The 24,891-nt window shown below is 41.9% G+C and overlaps 1 protein-coding gene across 3 annotated transcripts in view; it reads left to right on the top strand.

Moving 5' to 3' along the window:
• The first annotated feature begins 482 nt into the window (after window positions 1-482).
• OtopLc (Otopetrin-like c) overlaps window positions 483-24,891 on the top strand; it is a 62,841-nt gene continuing 38,432 nt past the window's right edge. The window contains exons 1-2 of one of the 3 annotated variants that reach the window (XM_065235240.1): window positions 483-1,235; window positions 2,490-3,070. In XM_065235240.1, the coding sequence (XP_065091312.1) occupies window positions 2,655-3,070 (416 nt within the window). In that variant the 5' untranslated portion in view covers window positions 483-1,235; window positions 2,490-2,654. Of the gene's footprint in view, window positions 1,243-2,437; window positions 3,071-24,891 lie in introns of those variants that run through there. The other 2 variants (XM_065235239.1, XM_065235241.1) reach the window with 2 other exon arrangements.

Raw genomic sequence — 24,891 nt, 5'->3', positions numbered from 1 at the left:
CAGCTCTTTTGCTCTCTTTCTGCTTGCCGCCAACCCTCGTTCATTCACACAAAACTGTCATCGTCATCATCGAGCATTGAACCACTACATAGCACCAACATAAACACCATTCCCCATCCCCATATACACTTTCTTCCTGGTGTAACATATTTAGAGTTTCTCTCCATTTATTGGTCCAGTGCTCAATGTTTTGCGAGTGAGCGTGCGAGCTCTCCCTCTCCCACTCGCTCTCTCACGCCAAAAAGGACATCAACTTTGCGAAAAAATTTCGCAGAGTAGTGAAAATTCTTGGCACCTTGCTTTTGGGGAAAAATCCTTCCCAACGGAGAAATCGAAAATGAGAATGTGAGAGAGATCCCCACATATTGGCAGCCTGAGGTGACGAGAGAATTCGGTTTGTTGATCAGAGGCTGGAAAACGGGTCAATCGTCGCCGCCTCAGTATCGCCGTGGTTCTGCTCCGAGTAGCAAGTGTGTGAGCATATCAGGGCAGAAGCAGTGTGTCGTTCGTTTTCCCCCCTCGACTCAGTAATTTTTGATTTACTGTTAGTGGAGATCCTAGTTAGAAGCAGCGAGCGAACGAGCGGAAGAGACTGATTACTGTCGTTTGGTTTGGAGGGAAGCTGCTGTGTTTGTGCTGAAAAGCCTCCGAGCACTGGATTGCAGGATGTTGTTCGGTGGAAAATGCAATTGTCGGCTGCATAATTGAGTTTTTCTCCGACACTCGGATGGGTGGAAGAAAAAATTGTGTATGACGGAATGTGTGTCGTCGAAGCGTATGTGAGTTGTTCCGAGTCCGGAAATTGAATTCTGCTGGCTGGAGGAGGCTGGCTAGGCGCAGGGCAGTGGAAAATTTAGGTCCTGTTGGAATACACTAAGTGCAACTCTTGTAACCCGCCAAAGTGCTTCCTAAGTGAAAGTGAAGAGAGCAGTGGAAGCGAGAGTGAGAGAGTGAGGGAGAAAGTGGCAGAGAGGGCGGTGGCCCCCAGAAAGGGTGGTAGCGTAGTAAAGTGATCTCGCCGTCCCCGGAGTAGTATCGGCGTTCGATGACGATATGAATGCGCTCTGAACTCCAAGGAATAGGATAACAGTACGTAGTAGTACAGCAGCGCACACTATAGGAAGTGAAAGGAGCGCGAGAGCGATGTATTTGTGACGTCAGTGATAACAGGAAAAGTGTGAAGACTCACACAAGCGTTTTCCCACAGGAGGAAGGACTCGGATTTTGCACGCCATGTACGAAGTAAGATGTTGTGGGATTTTTTTTTGTTTTGCGTAGGAAGGAATTTAGCTTGGGGAAAAATTACGTCAAAATTTCTTCATTAAACCGGAAGAGAATTCCGTCAGAATTCCTGAAATGTGTTCCTTTGGAGTTTCTGGTGGCAATTTTGAAGGCATTACTTAAGTGAGAATTCCTATGATTATCAGCATTCAGCAGTATTTCTCAGTGAAATTTCATCAAATTCCTGGTGTGAATTCCTGGGATGAATTCTTGATGTGGATTTTTTGACAATTCCTTAACAATTACTGCCTGGTGAAAATTCCTTTATAAACCATGAAGGGAACTCCATCCAATTACCTGAGAGGAGTTGTCTCACGATTTCTGAAGAGAATTTTTTCAGAAGTCTTATTTCTGAAGTGAATCCTTTAAGAAAATTCCTTCACAATTCCGGAGGAATTTACTACATTCCTTTAGGTGAAAGTGACCTAGTAAGTAAATAAAAATGTCAAACATGGTTTTCTGTGGGACAATTAAGAATAATAATAACAATAATAATAATCTCTTCAGATTGCAAAAAGCTCTCGTCGAGGTTTTCTATTTATTATTTCGCACACAACGACGAGACTTTTTTCCAATCTTAAGTGATATCTCAGAGAAAACAATGTTTGAAATTTTTCAATACCTCCCTAGGTCACTTTCACCAAGGTGCAAATTACTTTGATACATTTTCGAAAAATGCAAGCTCAGTTTTTTCGATGCATGGTTTAAAATTGCAAAAAGCTCGCGTCATTTTATGTAAAAAAACAAAAGTGCGTTGAAATAAACTGGGCTAGCATTTTCCGACATCGTAGCATAGTAAATGGCATCTTAAGGGAATGCTGTCATTTTTTTAAGGAATCCCCTTAGAACTTCAGTATGGATTTCCTTAAGAATTTTTGATGGTATTCCCTTTAGAAATTTCTAAGGAATTTGCATTAAAAAAATAAAAAAGGAATCTCCCTTAAGAAATTTTCAGTTATTTCCTTCAAAAATTGTGCGAGAATTTTCTTCTGGAAATGTGTGGAAGAATTTCTTTAGAGAATTTCCATCAGGAAATTCCTTAAAAAATGCGATCAAAATCCTCTTAGGAATTTCCAGCATGTCTTAAGAGACCTTGAAACGATTTCCTTCAAAGTTCCTGTCACCATTGATAAGATTCAACCCCACCTACCATCAGAAAAAAAAGTCCCACAAGATCCCACTTCAACCGCACCGCCATGCGTGCACAGTTTCCTTCTAGCAGCAGCACAGTGTTGGTCCTTACTGTCCGAGTGTGACTCGATTCATTCACCGAATCCGGAAACGTACCGTCACTACACCCACCATCACGAACTGGAGTCGACTGGAGTGAAAGTGCTTTTCCCCTTCTGTGCAGTGAAATCCACGATTTGAAAATGGACAGTTCCCCGGATCTATCGTTGAAGCTCCGTCGTGGATCGAGCGATTCCCGCGACTCGTTCTACATGGACTTTGCCCAGGGCATCGATTCGGACATCGAAGATGTAGTCACGCAAGCCTCCGGGGGTGCGTCCCACCCCCAAACTGTTACCACTCCGAGCACCCTGGCTCCCATCACTGCCAGTAGCACCACGGCCAGCCTACCGGACGTGACGGTCCTGTCGGCCTGCGGTACCAGCCACTCCGGAACGGCCATCATCCCCGAAGATCCGGAAGATCTGGACGATGACATGGAGGAAATGGGGCCGGTTCCACCGCCGATGCCAGAGCTCGGCGACCACCCGATCCCGTCGATTGCAGCTGGGATGGATCTGCCGTTGCCCCCGTTGCCAACTTTGGAGATTGACGACAGGTTAGTGCAGTTCATGGTACATTGCTATTTCCGTTTCGACGACGAGATGAACGTAACGACGACGGGGCGACGCGATAAAACAATTGTCCCAATTGGTCTCCTCAAACTGGGTAATTTTTTTTTCATTGCGAGGGGATTTTCACAGCCAGTGCAGAATGTGACCCATATTTTTTTGCCACGTTAGTTTGGATGTGAGTGCGATTTGAATGATCTTATTAAATGATAAGAAAGTGAAATGGGGTCAAATTTTTTTTCTGCTGGAATTCTGCTTGTTTCCTCCTACGAAAAGTGCAATGGTGGAAGTTAGTTCGTCAACATTTTATTGATTCGCAATCCTTATTGGAAGCTGGGCAAAAAGGGATGAATGTGTTTGAAAGGGAGAGCCATTATGGGAAGGTAAATGAAATATTGTTTTGGGAAGTGAGGTGTGCCTGGGTGGAAAAGCAATAAGCTTCTGAAATTTAGAAATATGGTTGTTGCCCGTTAGGGGCTGTTCATTAACTACGTAGAGAGTTTAGGGGGGAGGGGTTGGCAATTATCTACGGCTTATACAAATTTTAAAAACTGTGTATGGACAATTGTCTACTTAGGAGGGGGGAGGGGGCAAGAATCCTAAAAAACCGTCTACGTAGTTAATGAATAGTCCCTTATGGCTGCTGCAAAATACAACAAATAAGTGAGTGCGAGGGTAAAGCTGGGTTTAGACAGGGCAAGTCAATTGATCAAGTCAGTTGAATTCAGCGAAATTCAGCTTGACAGTCGTGGCTAATGACGACGGATGTTGAACTCAATATCCTTAAGCTTGGTTTAGACGAGGCAAGACAAATGATCAACTCAGTTGAATTCAATTGACTTGAAAAGTTGAGCCTGATTCAACTTTTTTCAATTCAAGTGAGTTGATCAAGTCAGTTGAATGGCATGGTTTACACGTTCAATTCGCGTTCAAGTCAGTTGAATTCAACTGACTTGATCAGTTGACTTGCCCTGTCTAAACCCAGCTTCACGGGGAAGACGTTTCTGCTTGTAGGAAGGTCAAATCTGCATTCACTTGGGAAGGTGACGAGATCTTTCAAAGCATGATGATTAAATGCAGTCAACTCTCAACAACTCAATATTCTATAACTCGATATTTTCTATAGCTCGATGGATTCATTTTCCATTGTATCGTACTCTCCATAAGTCGATATTTCTACAAGTCGATGGCTCATTGGGTCGATGTTCGTTCATGTAGTGTTATTTTGATTCTATAACTCGATCTATCAAAGAGCTTTTGAATTCTGCGATGTTGATGTTAAGATAACAGGAACATTAAAAACATGATAACTGGTGATCATTTTGAGTACCCTGGGCCCATTGTCAACATCAGAAGATGTTCCTGGTGTTTCGGGGAAATGGTCCGTACCTTTAATTTATACCAGGAGATACATCAAACAGGTTATATTGAATGCTCAGGGTGAATGCTGGGTTATTAGGCCGACTGGCCCAATGGCCATCCAGCCGAACCGTTAGTAGGCCGAATAGTCTTTAGGTCAAATTCCGAAAAATTTCGTAACGCTTGCGAGAAAATTTAATGGTTTGAAAAAGAGAATAACAAGCAAATAATAGAAGGATAAATAGGCCTATTCCATATTGAACTCAAATCGCCAATAATTATTCCGTCTCATGTTAGGAAGAGGCAGAAAAAAATAACAATAATAATAATTCTATATACTAAGGGTGTCTAATACCTAGAAAACCGGGTATCCTCAGAGAATTTATTTTTTCTTGGAAAAACCTGGAATTCTAAGGGAAATCAATCATTACTCAAGAAATATTCAAATTCTCTAAGTAATAATATAATACAGGTAAGGTTAGGTTATCTTTATTGGCGAGACTTTCAGCCATAGGCTGGTTCATCTCTTCCAGAATATAATATATTTTGCTATCCAAACATTCAATTTCCTCGTTATTTTCTTTCACTCATTGAACAAGATTCTGAGTGGATTTATCGTTAGTACCAATTTTTTTTTTCAAGATTTAGAGGTTTGAATTGCTTTTTTTTTAGGTTCTGGAATATGGATATTTTTCATAAAATTAAAATATGAAACTGTTTTTTTTTTAATTCTGTCTTAAGAAGTAATTTTTCTTGAAGAAATGTTCAAGAAACTATTTCGGGGCTGTTCATTAACCACGTAGACAGCTTTTTGGATTCTTGACCCACATCCCCCCCCCCCCTCCTCTGCGTAGACATTTTCTGAAGTTTATTCCCAAAGAATTCTGAAAATGATTTCAAAAAGTTTCAGGGAGAAAATGAATCCGGAGAATAATTCCATGGACATCTAAAGTAACAAAGGTAATACGGCTCTAAGCGAGATTTGGAGGGTTTTTAGGCGTCACAAATTTTTTTCGAAAGAAAAATGCCCCAACCCATTCTTTTCAAGCTTAGGGTTAATAACAATCTTTCAATCGACCCCGACCCATTATTTCCAGGTTGGCGAGTACAAAAATCTTTAAATCGATTTATCTCGGTAAGTATGGCTCTAATCGAGATTTGGAGGGTTTTTAGGAGTCACCTTTATTTTCGAAAAAAAATATCCCAATCCATTATTTTCAGGCTGGCGAGTACAAAAATCTTAAAATCGATTTATCTCCGTAAATACGGCTCTAATCAATTTTTTTTAAAAAGTAAAATGTCCCAACCCATTATTTTCAGGCTGGCGAGTACAAAAATCTTTAAATCGATTTATCTCGGTAAATACGGCTCTAATCAATATTTGGAGCAACGGTGCCGGTGGTGTAGTGGTAAGCGTGATTACCTCTCACCCCAGCAGGCCTGGGTTCAATCCTAATCGGTGCCGCCGGGATGTTCTGAGGCATAACATCTCTGATCACGCCTTCCTTCGGATGGGAAGTAAAGCCATTGGTCCCCGGTTCATGAGTTGATGGGTCGATAGGTAGGGTCCAGGTGTGGGAGCTGCCTTCCTGGCACGTCGGTAGCATTGGTGCTCAGCACGGAAAACAAGATCGACGGAAAAAACCAAACCAAAGGAAAAAAAAAAAAAAAAGATTTGGAGGGTTTTTAGGAGTCACCTTTTTTTTTAAATAAAATGTCCCAACCCATTATTTTCAGGCTGGCCAGTACAAAAATCTTTAAATCGATTTATCTCGGTAAATACGGCTCTAACCGAGATTTGCAGGGTTTTTAGGAGTCACCTGTTTTTTTTTCAAAAAAAAATGCCTCAATCAATTATTTTCAGGCTGGCCAGTACAAAAATCTTTAACTCGATTTATCTCGGTAAATACGGCTCTAATTGAGATTTTGAGGTTTTTTACAGGGCTGGTAGCGATCACTGCTGTCAAAAATAGTGATTTAAGTGACCATGTTGAAGAAATAAGTGACCAAATAGTGACTTATAGTTGTAAAAATAGTGACTAAAAGTGACCTAAGAGAAGAAAAGTAGTTGTTTTGATGGCACACCAAATAAATGTTTCACTTATTCAATAAATATCTCATAAACACTTACGTACGATATGAACCTTTAAAGCAAAAGATTTAATAGAAAGTTTATGACCAAACCCACGGTATTAGTCAGGGTGTCTAACAATTAAAAAAAAACCTGGAAAACCAGGAATCCTCAGGAAATTTGATTTTTCCTTAAAATACCTGGAAGGCTCAAAGAATTTAATAATTTTACTACTAAGGATATTTAAAAAAAAGTAATTAATTTTAAAATTCAAGTGTTTAACTTTTCTCGTTTATTTCATTCACACTTTGAACAGTAACAAATAAATTAAAATAAAGAGGCTTGAAATGTTTTTTGTTGCTTCCGAACATGCATATTTCCTAGAAATTTTAAATTTGAACTAGTTCTGGACTTAAAAGTGATAAAACAGAAGAAATTTTCAAGAATCTGGAGTCAAATTCCATGCAAATTTTTAAAAGCTTGTGGAATTTTATTATAATTTCTTAGGACCTCATTTCGAGGAAGTTCTAGGAAAAAAAAAATCTTTCAGAAAACATCAAACGCAATCTGCTCTCAAGGTAGTTCTGAGGAATTTAAGATTTTTTCGAAGCCTGATAGTTTTGAGTAGATTTTCAAGTAAATTGAAAGCAAATTTTAATGAAAACTCTTAGTAATTTCTGAGGAGCAACTCCTTCAGAAAATTCCAAGGGTCATTTGAGGATAATTTCATAGAGTTTGTGGGAGAAAACGAATCCGGGACATAAGTCCTTGGAATATTTTTGAAAATACTAAAAGGAGGATTACAAATAAATCAAAGGAACTCGGAAAATAAATTCAGGAAAGTTTGCCAAACAAATTATGAGAAGAAATCTTAAGAAATTGTGAGAAGGAATGCCAATTAATTCTTAGGAGAATTTCAATGTGAGTAGAATTCCAAGGGAAGGAGTGAGATTCAAAAAGGGATCTGAAATTCCGAAGGGTTTCTTATTGTGGTGAATTTCAAGATATTTCCGAGGAAAACTAGAAGAAAATTGAATTCGAAGCTTCATCGAAATGTTGCGGTATATTTCAATGGAAATCAGAATGGACTATTCTGAGGTCTACTACTTGAAAGTTCCAACATTTGTCCTGAAGTTAATGAAACTCCCTTGTTAAGGTTTAACAATTCGCTGAAGTTATCTAAACTTCTTTAAAATTTATGTCACTTCTCGAATGTTAACGGAACGGAATGCTCTAAGGTTCTCTGTTCTTTTCTGAAATTCTCAAAACTTCTCTGAGGCTTTTGCAGTTCATGAAGCTTGTTGTACTGCGCTGAATTTAATTGAACCATCCTAAAAAATTTTAAGCTTCACTGAACTTCTAACCTCATGGGAAGAGCTCAATTAAATTTTTAACGTATCTAAAGTTATCTGAAAATCTGGGAACTGGCTTAAATTTTCACAAATTTTAGTTTTAAGGGAACTGACCTCCCCCTGAACTTCCTCCAATTTTCGGAGCTTACAAACATCTTTCCCGCGATTTGCTAATGTGCATTAAAATTCCTAAATTTCATGGATCTCCCCTTAAGCTCCATAGATTTCTATGAAGTTCTCGAAATGTTTCTGAAGATCACTGTCCTTCTGTGAAGCTATAAAAGTTTTTCTTTTAATTTCTGGAAGTTTTGTGCTCCCACAATTTCCATGGACTTAGAACGACATAATTAATATAGTTCTATGATTTTCTCTGAAGTAACCATTGTTTTCTGAAGTTCTCGAAACTTCCCGTAAATTATTGGCATTAATTTAAAACTTTTTCAATAGTCTAAACTTTCCTGGTGGCATTCAACATGTCTAGAAGATTATTGAATTTCCTCAAAGTTCTCTAGACTGCCCCGAATATATCAGTATTTTGTAAGAACCCTCAACTTTACTGAAATTAAATTATTTGCATTGAAGTTTCGACAATTTTCCTTAAGTATTACAATTTTTCCTGAACTTATCTATGCTTACCTGAAGATCTCTAAATTTGTTTGATATTCCTTCAAATTTACTGATATATATTCATAATTCCCTGACGCTTCTGACGTTTTCGGATCAATCATATAATTCTTAGAATACCCCATACCTCCACGAAACTCCGTAAATCGCTTCAAATTTGCTTAAGTTAATGGGATTATTCTGAAGCTATCTGATCGTCCTCAAAGTATTCGGAACTTCGCTGAATATCATGAAACCATCTAAAAATATCTAAATGTATTAGAAGTTCTCTGGATTTCTAAAGTTTTCATAATTTCTCTGAAAGCCTCTGTACAACCCTGAGTACTTAGACCTTCATAAAAATTTGCACAATACCCCTCATGTTTTCTGTATTCCTCAAGTTCACTTGACAGCTGTGTGGAGGCGAACCAGCCCAAGGTTGAAAGCCTCCCTAATAAAGATAAATTAATTAATTAATTGACAGCTGTGAAGTTCTCTGAAATTCTAGGCACTTCATAAAAGTTCCTGGACATTTTCGGATCCTAAAAGAACCGCTTTGAGGTTCTTAAAGTTTCCAGTAAGTTCCCCATATTTTCAGCGTATTAACTTCCCTTATGTTCCCGCAGTTTGTTTATGGAGCTTCACTGAAATTCTCAGCATTTCTTTTCATTGCTCAGAACTTCTCCTAAGTTCTTACCATTGTTGTGAAGTAAGTTAATGGGACTGCATTGAAGATCTCTAATCTTTCATAAATTTAATTACGAACTTGAAATATATAATTTATTTTTTCCATGATTCTGGCACTTTGAAAATTTTCAATATCTTGAACTTGTACATGGAATGCGAAACTTGAAGAAATTGAATAATTTTAGATCTTGGACTTACTCAAATTAATTAAGTTTTTTTTTTAACTTTATAAAGTGAGAAATTAATTAAGTGTTAAACTTCAACATTCAATGGATTTGATTGTAAAGCTGTTTCTGTAAAACTGATAACAATGTCTTAAAAACGTTTGGGTAAATTGCTATTGTTTTGATCTACAAAAAAACATATTTTTAACGAATTATTATATAAGCCTGGAATTTATCCGTTAAAGTTCTGGAAAACTCAGGTATTTTTATTTAGAAAGATGAGTAGACACCCTGTAGATAGAGAAAGACGATGAAACGTCACAAAGCAAATAATGATCAATAAATATTAAAATAAATTCACACTAAAAGAGTTGAAAATAGTGACTATTTACAAGAAAAAGTGACTTTAGTGACTTGGCCTTAAAAAAGAGACTTTTTAGTGACTGGCTTGAAAAAAGTGACCAAGTCACTAAAAAGTGACTCGCTACCAGCCCTGTTTTTTAGGAGTCACCTTGTTTTTGGAAAAAAGTAGAAGGGTCTGTGCCTAGGGGCACGAACGGAAGCTTGACGTAGGACCGCTAGTGGACGGAACAAATGTGAACATTTAGTTCTTTTAATTGATCGATCATCAATTATCTTAACTCTTTCCGTTTTTTTATTTGTAAGCGTATCAAATTTGTAGTATTTATTTCAAAGAGAAAGTTGATGAAGAGAATCCAAGGGACTGTCAACTTGAGTGTTTTCGATTCATCTACCCGACTTTAAAAGGTGTATTTTGAATTTTTTTTTTTCCTTTGGTTTGTTTTTTCCGTCGATCTTGTTTTCCGTGCTGAGCACCAATGCTACCGACGTGCCAGGAAAGCAGCTCCAACACCTGAACCCTACCTATCGACCCATCAACTCATGAACCGGGGATCAATGGCTTTACTTCCCATCCGAAGGAAGGCGTGATCAGAGATGTTATGCCTCAGAACATCCCGGCGGCGCCGACTGGGATTGAACCCAGGCCTGCTGGGGTGAGAGGTAATCACGCTTACCACCACACCACCGGCGCCGTTGTGATTTTTTTTGTTATTTATGAATTTTTAAGTTATGTGCATTTGGTATCACAAATTTGATTTTATTGGCTTTCCGGGGACTGAATATACACCCAAAGCGAATTATTCCCACTTCTCTCAAATTCTATAACACTTCCTATCAGCATATTCTGGAAAATGGTTGGACGATGATTAATCTCACCAATACATGCGGGCCTACAATTCCACACCTTCTATAGAGACCAGGTTGAACCTTGTTAGCTAGCTGCTTGCGGGAACTGATGACCTTGACAAATGTCCAAATAATGCTCTTAACATATTTATGGTGGTCCTTAAAAGGACCGTTTTGTAGTGATGGTTGAGTAATGCTGAGCTGAGCACGACTAGCTACTGATTCCGATCCTAGCCTAGCGGTGGGACTTCTTCCTCATTCTCTATGGTTGCTCATATGAGCTCTGCAGGTCGCTGCTTGCAGGCAGCCTTTCGTTGTTGTTGTTGTTGAAAGCACTCCTGCTGCTGCTGCTGGACTGGACACCACCACTTACGGTGATTGAATGAGCACCGTTCAATGGGACCGCATCGAATTCGATTTTTAAGTCTGTGTTAGGGAATGCGCTGTTTTCAGACATTCGGTGATAATTTTGATCACCATTGCAACAGTTGGACATTTGGTATTTTTCAATAGTAACCTGTTTAAAAACACCTAAGTGTTCATTTTAGCAGATTGGTAGATAAATTTCCAATCGTTTTGCTTGTTTAGAATTAAAATTTATCTGCTATTGATCGAAACCTGACCTCTTTTCGTAATGCTGTGCATTTTGGTTTTTTGAAATTGCGTGGATATAGATCCTGTGGAGATCTATCTAGCCCTGATGTTGGTAGAGGGAAAAATGTAAACTTTGCGGGAGATGATGTCTTAACACTCGAAAGCAATTTTGTGAAATATGAAGTAAAACAAATCCTAGCTAGTTCTGCATGATGATTTTGTTTGATTTTATTTATTTGTTAAGTCACCCGGAAATACCAGCTGGCGATTTGTTTTTTATGATAACTCCTTACTTGAAAACAGGCAAAACCTCACAAACAGGCTGCTTTTTCATGGTATACAGTATAGTAATGCAATAATCAATAAATTATCTCAACATTTAGTGACAAACCATTCATAAAGGCGGCGCCGGTGGTGTAGTGGTAAGCGTGACTGCTTTCTCGCCCCAATGGGTCAATCCCAGTCGAGGTCGGTGGGATTTTTCTGAGGCATAAAAATCTCTGGCCACGTCTTCCTTCGGAAGGGAAGTAAAGCCGTTGGTCCCGGCCCATGTGTGTTGATGAATGGGTGCGATATCCTACGCAGGTGTGGAAGCTGCCTTCCTGCACATTTGATTGCCGTCAATGGATGGCAATCGATGTCCGTCGGTGATTGGCACTAGATTGCGGAACAGAGACCGACGTTAAATAAAGGAAAAGAAGAAGAAACCATTCGTAAATTTTGGTAACATACAAAAAAAATCTGTAATCCTCATTAAATTTCATATGTAAGCACCGATTGAAACAATCTTTTTGACGTCACTACAAGGGTGATTGATTAAACGAAAGAAACGAATCGTGCAGAATGAAAGCCGAGGAAAAACTAATTGCACCAATATATTCAGGCCTACAATTCCACATCTTCTATAGACAGGTTGAACCTTGATAGCTAGCTGCTTGTGGGAACTGATGACCTTGACCAATGTCCAAATAATACTCTTTAACAAATGTTTGGTGGCCCTGAAAAGGACCGTTTTGTAGTAATGGTTGAGTAATTCTAAGCTGGGTGTTCAACACGGATGAGGCTGTCGAGCTGTATGTCGTTTGGAGCGAGGGTGACACGCTTGGCATAGATGACCGACCCGCAGCGACTCACGAAGAGCTACTGATTCCGATCCATAGCATAGCGGTGCAGCTTCTTCCTCCTTTGATGGTTGCTTATGTGGGCTCTGCAGCTCGCTGCTTGCAGGCAGCCTTTCGTTGTTACTGGAGAACACTTTTCAACGCCATACGCCAAAAGCACTGCTACTGCTGCTACTACTGCTGCTACTGCTGCTGCGTTGGGAGCGTGTGGTTCTGAGTATGGCGATGAGTGTGCAAAATATTACGCAATTCCATCCTCCCTACTCGCACGCGCCCAAGGATCGGAGGCGAATGCCACTTCGACTTGTTTCGTCTACTTACTACTCTCTGACGACTGTGCTGGGGAAGCAGCATATACATACATGTAGGTAATTGGTGGATTTGTTAGTTAATTCGACGCTTTTGGACAATGCTGGACATTAACCAATTTTTCAATAGTTTCTTGTAGAAAATCAACATTCGGAAGCATTGTTATCGATGCGTAGCCATATATCTGATCGATTGGTGATAACATTATTGAAATTGGACCAGGGGCAGCTGAGTTATTAACGTTCAAAATCTTTCTTAATTTGTTACATGTTCCAATTTCGGTTTTCACAAAGTGTACCCCCATATAGAAATCAAAGACGTAGTCCTACGTAAAAAAAAAAAAATCCCAGCCCATTATTTTCAGGCTGGTGTGATAAGGACGAAACTAGCAAAATGTAAACAAATGGAGATTTTACAGAGCAGGCAAAGATTCACTAACAAATACCCACACAATTTTTTTTCAAATGGCCCGGTATCGATAAATCTATGTAAATTGGACAAGAAGACCTGTTATTTAATAAGTTTAAAAAGTCCATTAATGGTTTATTTACAGTAATTTTATTAAAACTTTACTGTTACAGCATAAGATGGTTACATTTATCCAGTTCGAACGAAATCTCTAACCTTCCTATTGATGGAGCCCATCAGCGCCCGCAAAATGGAAACGGACACGGAATCAGCACATTTCTTCCATTTTGTCCGCATTTGCTGGATGTCCTTGACCGCCGCTTCGTCGAACTCGCAGCTTTGAAATTGCCCAGTATTTTCGAAAGGTCGAAATTCCTGGCAATTCGGAGGATTCAAAAGCTTGGGGACAAAATCGGGAAGCTACTTAAAATTGAGTTTGACGTATGTTTCGTCATCGATCAAAGTGCAGCCCTTGTGTTTCGTCAAAACACGGTCTAACAAGAGCCTTGCACGCTTTTTGGTCATGGAATTCGGCTTCATGTGCCGGTTCGGATGTTTACTGGCTTTGTATGACTTGTATCCTTACCTGGCAAGGATGTTCCGCATCGTTTGAAAGTTGGCTTTAACGCACCTCAACACCTCAATGCGCAGTTGACGATCCCTGGTTTCAGTTTTTTCATAGGTCTGCTGATTCCTTTCCACACTCAGGGTTTCCTTGTAGGTTTTGAGCACTCGACAAACTGTTGTTTTCGTCAACTTCAGCACTTTAGCCAGCTTGGAACCGGACCACTCCGGATTTTCCAGGTGTTTGTGCACAATATTTATTTCTTGTTTCAAGTTTCATTTGACGTTATTTCTGAACGCGATCGACTACTTTGATCGATTTGAGTAAAAAATATGATGCCGTCTGTCAGTGCAGTGAATTTGCTACCACGAAGGCTTACGGGCATATCGCACCAGTAGGCAACCATATCGAGCACTCAAGCAGAATACCGTAGCTATCCGTGCTCGAAAGCTGTATGACAACCTGCTGACCAAGTCCGGTGGGTGCATACTTATGGATGATGAAACCTATTTAAAACCCGACTTCGGACAGCTTCCAGGACCAAAATTTGAAAAAAGCGAAGGCTCGAGGAGGTGTCCCTGGCAGATTCAAATTTTTTTTTGCTGATAAATTCTCACGTGAATATATGATCTGACGGAGAATTTGCAGCAGCGGCCGGAAGACAAAGGTTTTCGTCACTGCCCGGATCTTGCGAGTTTTCACTACAGCCGGGAAGTAAAACAATGGTACAATGACAACGGAGGCCGGTTTGTTCCGAAAATCGTCAATTCGTCCAGTTCAGGTCCATTGAAAACTACTGGGCAATTATAAAGAGGAAGCTGAATGTGAAAGGTACAATCATCAAAACGGCAGCTCAGATAAAATATGGTGGGATAGAATCGCCAAAACAGTGGACGAGACCGTTGTACGCCGATTGATGGGTTGTATTAAGTAAAAAGTTCGAGAATTCCTTCAAAACCGTGACCAATAATTCGTTTCGTATTTTTTCTTAAAATATACTAAATAGTATGCACTTGAGCGAAAACCGTTTTCAAATCCGTTAATTCAAATCCGAAATAGACCCAAATGATTTTGATCCATTACTATGTGGGTCATGCTTTGAAAAGTGATCTTCTGCAAAGTTGTAGCTGGGAAAATTTCCTGTAAGTACAAATAGGAAATCTATCTAGGATGGATGTCAAAAAAATCGAATATTGTAGACCATTATTTGGTCTTCAAGAATGCTTTAAAACCTAAATAAAACTTGCAACACCTTGGAAGGATGCACTTTGTAGTTGCAGATCGTGCGTTTAATTCGCAAGTCACATTCTATTATAACTTATTGCCTTGTTGTGTAGCAAATCACTTTTAATTATTAAATGCTTGGGATCAATGTGGTGTATGACCCTGAGACTTTGAAGGTTCCTCCTAATATCGTTTATAGGCACCACGCAACAAAAGGACATAAACCTCATCACGAACCTAGCCTAAATTGATTATCCCCTCGACTTTTGCACAAATTAGATTCGTTTGCTTCTGGTCGTCGCCGTTCCGGTAGAAGAAAAAACAAACTCGATTACGTCGCTGAGACTACAACACCGCACCTACACGTCGTCGAGCGAAGCCATCCATCAGCTCATGTGTATTCTTAGCTGGCGAGAAAAGCTGCTTGCTGTTTCCACAGCGTGATCTGTTAATGGAAAAACTTTTGGGATACCTACTTCTTTCGTTGACATCCGATAGCCGGTAGACACGAGACTAATTAATCCCGCATTCGGGTCGTGTCTACCTGTGTCATGGATCCTTCTTTTGTTCGGTTCTTATCCCACGACCAAATAACGTATTTCCGGATGGAAAAGCGATAACCTCGCATCAATCTTAAAGTCCTGGCGAGGACGTTTAAAAGCGCATAGAGCAAACAACACAACATCGACGACAAATCAGCAACAGCGATGAGCCATCATCTCATTAAAATCAACTTGACTGCTCTTCAGCCAGATATGCTGCTAGTGCTACTGCTGTATCGTTTCGTTTAAGTGATAGCGTGCTCGGAATAAATTATGTCAAGTGATTTAAATAATTTTGCTCACGCTGGCTGCTTGATGCTATACGATTTGCTCGGCCGAACCGATTGGGGGGAGGGCTGGCTGGCTGGTTGGTTGGGATGCACGCTCTCACTCGTTCGTCTCGATGCCGGCTTGGAATAAATCATAAACATAACTGAAGCGCTGAACATCGCTTGCCTGTCGGTTGATTGTCGTCGTCGTTGTAGTCAACGTTGACATCGATGAGGTCCTACCGTGGAAAACGGAATGGTTTGCGTGGGAAGGGGAGGGGGCTAGGGAGTGTTCTCATAAATTTACGTATCGACTCTCTGTCGCTTTGGTAGATAAGCTGGGGATGGTCTGCAATACTGAGAAATTATTATGAACGTAATGTTTATCACGGAATCGGGAAATCTGTGTTGTTAAAAGCCAGCGAAATATGACTCAGAACTGTTAGGTTTTGGGATTTTATATTTAGACACGTCTTTTCACGTCGACTTTGGAAAGCAACTGTTTCGTGATGAATGTGTGAGTGCTGACCACGTTTTGTGTCCATAGCATTGTCAATTGAAGGGCTCTGCCCCTCTTTGGCGATACTGCCATACAATGAAACCACCTGAAGCGGATCCCGTTCTGATGGAGGAGGCTTATTGGACAGCGGATGTAAAGTATGTATTGTGTTGTACCTTTTGACTATAATTTTACGATGTTTTGTATAGTAAATAAGAATTATCGGCTCTGTAAAGTTAATTCGATTGAGCCTTATCAAATAAATAAATTTAAAAAATCTGATATTTGACGATAATCATTTCCAACTATGTAAATCGGGAACTTCAAGCATGCAGTATTACAAAAATGTTTATTTACAGTTCATATTGTTGAAAGTACCGCGTGGACAGTTTTTGAAATGTTTTAGACCAAGACATGTGAAAAGGTTTGCGCTGCAGTCTCAACGTCATCTGGATCAAGGATGTTCTCCCAAATCATGCTATACAATACATCTATAATGCTGCGGTGGTCAGCTTTACGGAAGTCATAAGAAACCGGAGCAGGATAATCGTCGAAGTCACGCACGAGTTTGTCCTCAAAAGTGACAATTAGAGGAGGGTGATGTGAAACTAGCTTAGTTAGTGCTCAAGGAAATTAATGGAGCCCTGTCCTGTGTGCTCACGAAGCAGAGGTCCAAACTACGATCACTTTCGTTAACTACATGGTTTATTTGAGAAAGCGTTGCTGCGCTATAGTTGTCGAGAACTGACCGACAGTGAGTATCGATGAGTTTATTGTCCCGGACTCGATCAGGTGAAATGTACAGAGCGCATAGAAATAGTGTGCGATCACCCAGATTGATGCCTGTCCAAACCTGCTCCACCTAGTTGCATGAATCGTTCTCGATGGCCTTTGCCTCCTACCCACCACGGACAGCCACAAGGACACCTCCACCAGTAGATTTACGGATTTTAGATTTCTACGATATAGTAGAAACGGTTGCCAATTATTAGGTTTATTGGAATGGTAATTACCTGGTTTCTACTGACATGAGCCTCGAGCCAGTTTGGTACTGCTCTAATGGTCTCCGACTGTTGCATCGGACTGATTGTTGGGTATTGGTAGCAAGGCAATCCGCGCGACGGGTCGCACGACGTTGTCCGAGGAGGCAGTCTTCAGCGTGACCACTCTGACGATCCCGTCTTTCCCAGGATGGACCTTCACAATTTTGCCATTGAACGGGTGGTAGGCAATCGTCCTTGATCACGGCAAGCCGTCCGATCACGATTTTGCTAGGTTATTTGCAGCCTTGAACAGCCCTGGATTGCAGCTGCTGGAGTATTCCGGGTACCAACGTGCCCAGTAGAGTGATGCAAAATTTGAAATTTTCGCTCCACAATACTTAAACGATTCCAAATTGGATCCTGACTAACCTCTCAAAATTTGAACCCATTTGGTGAGAAACTGAGATGGCACAAACCATTTGAAGTTTGTATGGGAATTACTATGGTAAAACCAAGATTTTTGTTCATGTCTATCTAATAATTCACCATATCGGTCTGCTTCAAAAGCTTTCAACTACACTTGTAGAAAATTTTCTCAGCTACAACTTTGCCGAAGACCACTGTTTGATTAAATGCAAGGATCGAAAGTTATAAATGGTTCAATGCGCTGATGTCTTATGCACAGCAAAAAAATAATTTTAATATCACGTCAAAGTGGATGCACTACAATCATGTCGAAAATATGGTGTAATATTACTTGCTAAAAAGGACAAAATTATCATTAATACAATGCATGAACTGACATTACGCTGCTTTCACTGCATTTGTTTATTTATGTGGTCATAAAAATTACATGAAATTTTCGACATGATTGTAGTGCATCCACTTTGATGTGATATCAAAATTATTTTTTTGCTGTGTGATCATGCTCAATCAACTGCTCAGCAGGCAACATTGGTGTTTCTCGAGCGTTGAATAGGACACAAAAATCATGGCTACTATGTCACACTGCAAAATACAGTGTTGCCTACAGAGCAGCTGCTTGATCATATCATAAGTTTACAAATCTCTTAAATAAATAATAACTTTCTCCTGTCTCGTTTGACATAGAAACGATCTTCAGCAAAGTTGTAGCTGAAAAAATTTTCTATAAGAATGGGTATTGAACTGTTTCGCAGCTTAATATGGAAAAAGACTAGAAGGCAATGAACAAAAAGTTGAGATTTCCCATAGTAATTTACATGTAAACTTTAAATGGCTTGTGCGAAGTTTGTTTCCAACCAAATGAGTTGTAACTTTGGGAGGCTAATCAGGACCCGATTTGAAACCATTTAAGCACTGTGGAGCGAAAAAGTCAAATTTTGCATCAGTCTAGTGCCCAGATTCGTTGGAGGTGGCGCTGAGTTTGTTCCCAATGGTTGAGCCGGTTTTCGGGAATGTTAACCAATGTTGCTTCGGGAACGGATTGGAGGTTGGAACCTACCAGGAAGTGACTGGGTGTCAGGGCTTCCAGGTCTGATGGTTCTGAGGACAGGGGCGTTAATGGTCGCGAATTGAGGCACATCTCAACCTGCGCTAGTAAAGTGAGCATGTCCTCGTAGGCAAGATTCGTATTGCCAATTTCCTTGAGGAGGTGGGTCTTCGCGGACTTCACCGCTGCCTCCCAGAGGCCTCCAAAATGAGGTGCACGTGGCGAAAGGAACTTCCTCCGGATCTCGTGGTTTGCGCACCAGGAAAAGATATGATTTCGGTCATTGGCGTCCTGCTTCAGCATTTGGTACACTCGATGCAAGGCATGTGAAGCTCCTTTGAAGGTCGTGGCGTTATCGGAATTCAGCTCGGTAATCTTCCCCCTTCGAGCTATTAAGCGACGCAGTGCGGCGACGAATGCGGCAGACGTAAGATCGCTCACAAGCTCAATGTGGACGGATCGTGTGGAAAAGCAGATGAAAATTGCCACATACACCTTCGTTGGACCTCGCTTCCGGACTGCCGACTTGACATAGAACGGCCCACAGTAGTCTACGCCACAGACGGAGAAAGGACGCGTCGGAGTGACACGGGATGCTGGTAGATCTGCTACAGTTTGCTGAATCAATTTCGGCTTGCTACGGAAGCAAGCGATGCATTGATGGTACGTGCGTCTGACGAGGTTTCGTCCGCCCAGAATCCAAAATTTCTGGCGGAGGGTAGCCAACATCAATTGCGGGCCAGCGTGAAGCAAGGTTTTGTGACAGTGCACAGCGAGCATGCTGGCTAACGGATGTTTGGCGCTTAGGATGATAGGGTGCTTGGTAGACTCAGGTAGTTCGGTATTGTCGAGGCGTCTTCCGACGCGGATCAATCCGAATTCATCAACGTAGGGCTTCAACCACTTCAACGAACTCGATTTCGTTACGTTTGTACGAGCGACAAGATCGTTCCGCTCTTCTTGGAAGTTATCCAGCTGCGCTAGTCGACAAAGGACTCGGTCAGCCGAGTGAAGTTCATCGGAGTTGAGTGGCTGGCATGACTCAGTTGACCTTTTGAGCACACCTGGATTGATTGCATTCGAACGACGAAGAATTGCATGGTCACGAAGAGCTTGCAGAAATCGCAACCACCATGCGACCGTACGGCGAAGCTTGGAAAAGCTGGAGTATTTGGAGAACAAATCTTCGTGGAATGTGCTTTGGATGGCCGTCATCGCTACGATGGGAATCTTGCGGCATTCTTGGGACACTTCTGCTGCTTCTTTCGTAGGGAGCGCTCCTGCAGGCCAAAGCTCAGGTGGAACCTTTAACCAGGATGGACCATTCCACCACCTTGCCTTGTGGAGAAGTTCGGTTGGATCCAATCCTCTGGAGATGTCGTCAGCGGGATTGTCGGAACCAGCTACGTGAGTCCACTTATCGACTGGAGTAGCAGCTTGGATTTGGCTCACACGGTTGGCTACAAAGGTTTTCCAACGTCCAGGTGATGATCGGAGCCACTGTATCACGGTGGTCGAGCCCGACCAGAAGAAAGCAGGTGGAACCGTTTGCAAGGACGAAGCGACTTTCTTGTACAGCTGCGTGGAAAGATGAGCTGCGCATAACTCCAGTCGGGCTATCGTATGGCGTGCTGCTAGGGGCGAAACCTTGGACTTGGAGACCAGCAGTTTCACGGATACTTCTTGGATAGATTGGGCACGAACATAGTAACACGTTCCGTAGGCATTGTCTGATGCATCAGCGAAGAAATGAAGCTCGATGCTGACTGCACCAATGATGGAAGCAAATCGAGGAACTCGAACTTCACGAAGCAGGTAGTGTGGAACTCTTTCCACTCTTGCTGTAGTCTTGGAGGCAAAGGTTGGTCCCAATCATAGCGTTCGTTGTCAGAGGATTTCAGCGCCCAGAGACACTGCATGAAGAGCTTCGCTTTCGTAACAGCGGGACCCACAAGTCCCAACGGATCGAAGATTTGAGCCACGTAGGACATGATCCTACGCTTGGTGAGAACAGCAGCCGGAAGAGGTAACTGTACCTTGAACCGAAAGATGTCAGTCCCGGGTTCCCATATTAGATCGAGAGTGCTGACGGATTGTGGATCTTGTAGGTCGTGCCATGGCTGGATGGATCGATCTTCTGGTGGAATATCTTCAAGGACTTCGACGGAGTTCGCAGCCCACTTCTTCATTGGGATTCCAGCAGAACCGAGCATTGCTGATACTTCACGTCGAATTTGGATGGCTGACTCGACATTATCGGCACCTGACAGAAAGTCATCGACATAAAAGTTCTTGGCCACTGGTTCCGCAGCGGCAGGGAATGAATGACCTGCATCACTCGCCAATTTTTGGAGAGTATTGGTGGCAAGATACGGGGCAGAAGCAGTGCCGTAGGTCACGGTCTGCAACTCGTAGGTAGCTATCGATTCGGATGCATCCTTGCGCCATTTGATACGGTCGGTCTACCTTGTGGAGAAGCATCTGACGGTACATCTTCTCGACGTCACCGTTGAGGGCAATGGGGTAGAAGCAAAACCGCATGACGAGCGACAGTAAATCGTCTTGAACGACTGGTCCGACAAGAAGTAGATCGTTCAACGAATAGCCCGATGCTGTCTTACACGATGCATCAAACACTACTCTCGTCTTCGTGGTGGTACTCGAGAGCTTGAACACGGGATGATGCGGAAGGTAGCAGTGCGGCATCGTGTTGTCCACAGGTTCGTCGAGCCGTACCATGTGTCCGAGACGCTCGTATTCCTCGATGAATTGGTGGTAGGAGGATTTGGTGCTAGGATCACGCTCGAGTCGGCGTTCCAAGTTGAGGAATCGGCATTCGGCAATGGATTCCGAATTTCCCAAAACGACTGCCGGATTGTCCGTTTTTGGTAGGCGAACTACGTATCGCCCGGTAGGATCTCGGGTTGTGGTTGTCATGTAGAGTTCTTCACAGGCCTTTTCGGTAGCGGAATGAACGGATTGGTTCGGAATCGTCTCAATCTCCCAAAACCTTCGGAGAGTGGCATCCAGAAGTGCATCAGTGCTAGACATTTGGCATACCATCATATTAGAGGAATCTTGAGAAGTTGAACCACAGAATGTCCAACCAAAGTATGTCTCGATGATGTGGGGAAGGCCTGGACCTAGATCGAGCTTCTTACCGGTATGTAGGTCCCAATACGCTTCACCACCGATGACTAAGTCGATCTTGTTGGGAATGTGGAACTCAGGATCAGCTAACTGCACGTTCGGAAGGTTCTATGAAGTAATCTGCACGTACATGGTGGGTAGATCAGCAGTGGGATGCTCGATCACGAGGAATTGGAGTTTCGTAGAAAACGATCCTTCTCTTGACTGGATTGTGGTGGCTACTGCACGCTTGATCTTCCGGTGGGATTGTCCGATTCCAGCTACGGACACATCAACCTTGGATTGGGAGCTGGAGAGCAGATTTGCAAGATCCTTAGACATGAAATGCGACATCGAAGCGGAATCCAGTAGAGCTCGGGCTTGCATCGTCGACGATTTGGAGAGCGACTGTTTCAAGGAGAACCGTGCTGGCGTGGGACTGAACCGACATGCTTATTAGTTGGGATGAGGCAGACGGTCCTGGGGTAGCCAACATGGGTGGAACTTGTGCCGTTTCATGGGAATTTGACATCACGGCGGGGGTGGACGAACTCTTACCAGACTGGGATGAATCATGCAGCAACGTATGGTGCCGTTCTCGACAGGTTCGGCAGGAGAACTTCGAGGAGCAGTTTCTGGCTTGATGACCAGTTCTGAAGCAATTCCAACACAGCTTTCGTTGGGATACCAGCTCTCTCCGCTGGCTGACGGGCAATTTGGCGAAAGCTTGACACTGAAAGAGGAAGTGTCGTTCGGAACAAGCGAAACAAGAAGGCAAGTTTGGCCTGCTATCAGATGCAGCAGCGTTGGCAGCGACCTTGGGTTGAATTTACTTCTTTGGAGGAGAAAAGTTGCCAGCCACCTTTGCTTGAACCGGCTGGGAGCGTTGCAGCAGATCGGATGCTACGGATTTCAGGATTCGTACACGCTGGTACAGGAATTCAACAAGGTCGTTATACTTGACGTCGTCTTGCTGGCTGGTCTTTTCTTCCAACGCACGCAGAGTAGCTGGATCGAGCTTGTAGGACAGGATGTTTACGAGGGGGGTGTCCCAATACTCGACAGGTTCATCCAACTTTGCCAGGGGCCATGTTTGTTTACGTTCCTTGATTTACGTCAAAGCTGAATTACGTCTCGTGTAAAAATAATAGTTTCTAAGTGTGTAAGTTAAGAGCACGCAATAAGCTAGTATGCACTACGCAATAAGCTTGAAATGCGAATAAGAAGAAGAAGAAGATGATTTCGATTTCACGCTATGAGAAAGGCACAGCTAAAAAAGCTCGGTGGGTTCAGGGACAGTAAGAACCTCGGTAAAGACATTGTCATCCGTGTCGTATCCTAGATTTTTTTTCCACATTAAAAACTCGACTTGCTTCCACAAGACTAGTTCACAGAATGACGCCTGAGCTCCCTCCAGTTTTTCTCCTCCAAACACACATTCAAGATCCCCTTCACTTCCGGGTAGTACTTTGCGTTTCTTTTTCATCGCTCGTTTCAGTTTGCGTTCGAAACCATGGAGCTACACTCAGATAAAATATACACTGATTATATTTTAAAGAAATGTCATATTTGCATTATTAATATTATTAATGTTTTTTTTTTATTATTGTTATTATTATTATAGATCGATCTTACTTGAATGAAATATTAATTATTATTGCTATTTTATTCTCTTTTTTTTTTTTTTTTTCCTTTGGTTTGTTTTTTCCGTCGATCTTGTTTTCCGTGCTGAGCACCAATGCTACCGACGTGCTAGGAAGGCAGCTCCCACACCTAGACCCTACCTATCGACCCATCAACTCATGAACCGGGGACCAACGGCTTTACTTCCCATCCGAAGGAAGGCGTGATCAGAGATGTTATGCCTCAGAACATCCCGGCGGCGCCGACTGGGATTGAACCCAGGCCTGCTGGGGTGAGAGGTAATCACGCTTACCACTACACCACCGGCGCCGTTACTATTTTATTCTCGTTGAATATGATGTTTTTTTCGTATATAAATAAATAGCATACACATAATAGGTAGAAACCATCACACGATTAAATCTAATGATAATCCAATCAAATCTCAACATTGTAATAGTATTTATTTTCTATCGGTATATAAATATACATGCGAGTACTGTAGCGAATATTCATACCCAGTTTTCGAGAAACTTACATAGATCATATCAACCGTGTATGTACCTAAATCTCCATTGTGACGTTGTAATGTTTCTTATTAATGTCGGCTCACATCCATATTCTATGTATTTTTGACAGCTGACTCGGACCTTCGAATTCTGACTATTCAATTGTCAAAATTAACTTGGTTTGTTATTGTTGGTCTGTCTTGATCACTACAATCCGTTACTGCTTTAGTACCACCAATAAGTGGTTTGCTGGTGCGCGAGCATTTAAAGGTTGAATAAAAGTAAATTGGTACGGCCCTTGCGCGCCGCTAGCACGCCTCTAGTGTTGAGAATAAAAATCTTTGACAGTTGTTGTTTACACTTCTATAGAGAACAATTGGTGCAAGTTTGATCAAAGTAGTCGATCGCGTTCCGAAATAACGTCAAACGCAACTCGTAAGACGAAAAAAAAAAATATTGTGCACAAACACCTGGAAAATCCGGAGTGGTCCGGTTCTAAGCTGTCTAAAGTGCTGAAAATGCCGAAAACAAAAGCTACAGGGAAACCCTGAGTATGGAACGGAATCAGCGGACCTACGAAAAAACTGAAACCAGGGATCGTCAGCTGCGCAGCAAGGTGTTGAGGTGCGTTAAAGCCAACCCCGGTCTTTCGATCCGAGATGTTACCAGAAGGTACAACCAGGCTTGGGAATTGTCAACCTCATGACGATGAACTATGTAACAACGACAACAACAAAAAAGTCAACGCTCATCTGACAAGCACGATGCAACAAACTTCTGCTTGAAAGACTGATTTACTGGGCTGTCTCTCGACGAAACATTTTCTATTCTTGTCTTTCTCTCATTTGGTCACGAAACATCTGTTGCGTGACGTTTTCCAGAATGACTTAGTTGTTTCACGTTCGTTGGACGACAAGATTGACGGAAACTGTCGACATGGTTATTGACGAAAAAAGTCTGTCATGTCATTCTTTCATTCTGTCGCAACAAAACTGCCGCTGGTCGTTTTCTAATAAATGGATGTCGCTTTGGATGCAAGACATAAAAAGATAGAAATTACTGGAATTGTGTTGTTTTGACGTGATTTCACCTCTGACTCGAAGTAGCTTGAATCTTG

This window comes from Ochlerotatus camptorhynchus, unplaced genomic scaffold (genome assembly GCF_037179485.1).
Source record: "Ochlerotatus camptorhynchus isolate MF236.1 unplaced genomic scaffold, CSIRO-AGI_Acam_v1.1 ptg000467l, whole genome shotgun sequence".
NCBI lineage: Eukaryota > Metazoa > Arthropoda > Insecta > Diptera > Culicidae > Ochlerotatus > Ochlerotatus camptorhynchus.
The sequence above is the reverse complement of the archived record's forward strand: the minus strand, read 5'-3'. Positions and strand labels throughout refer to the sequence as shown.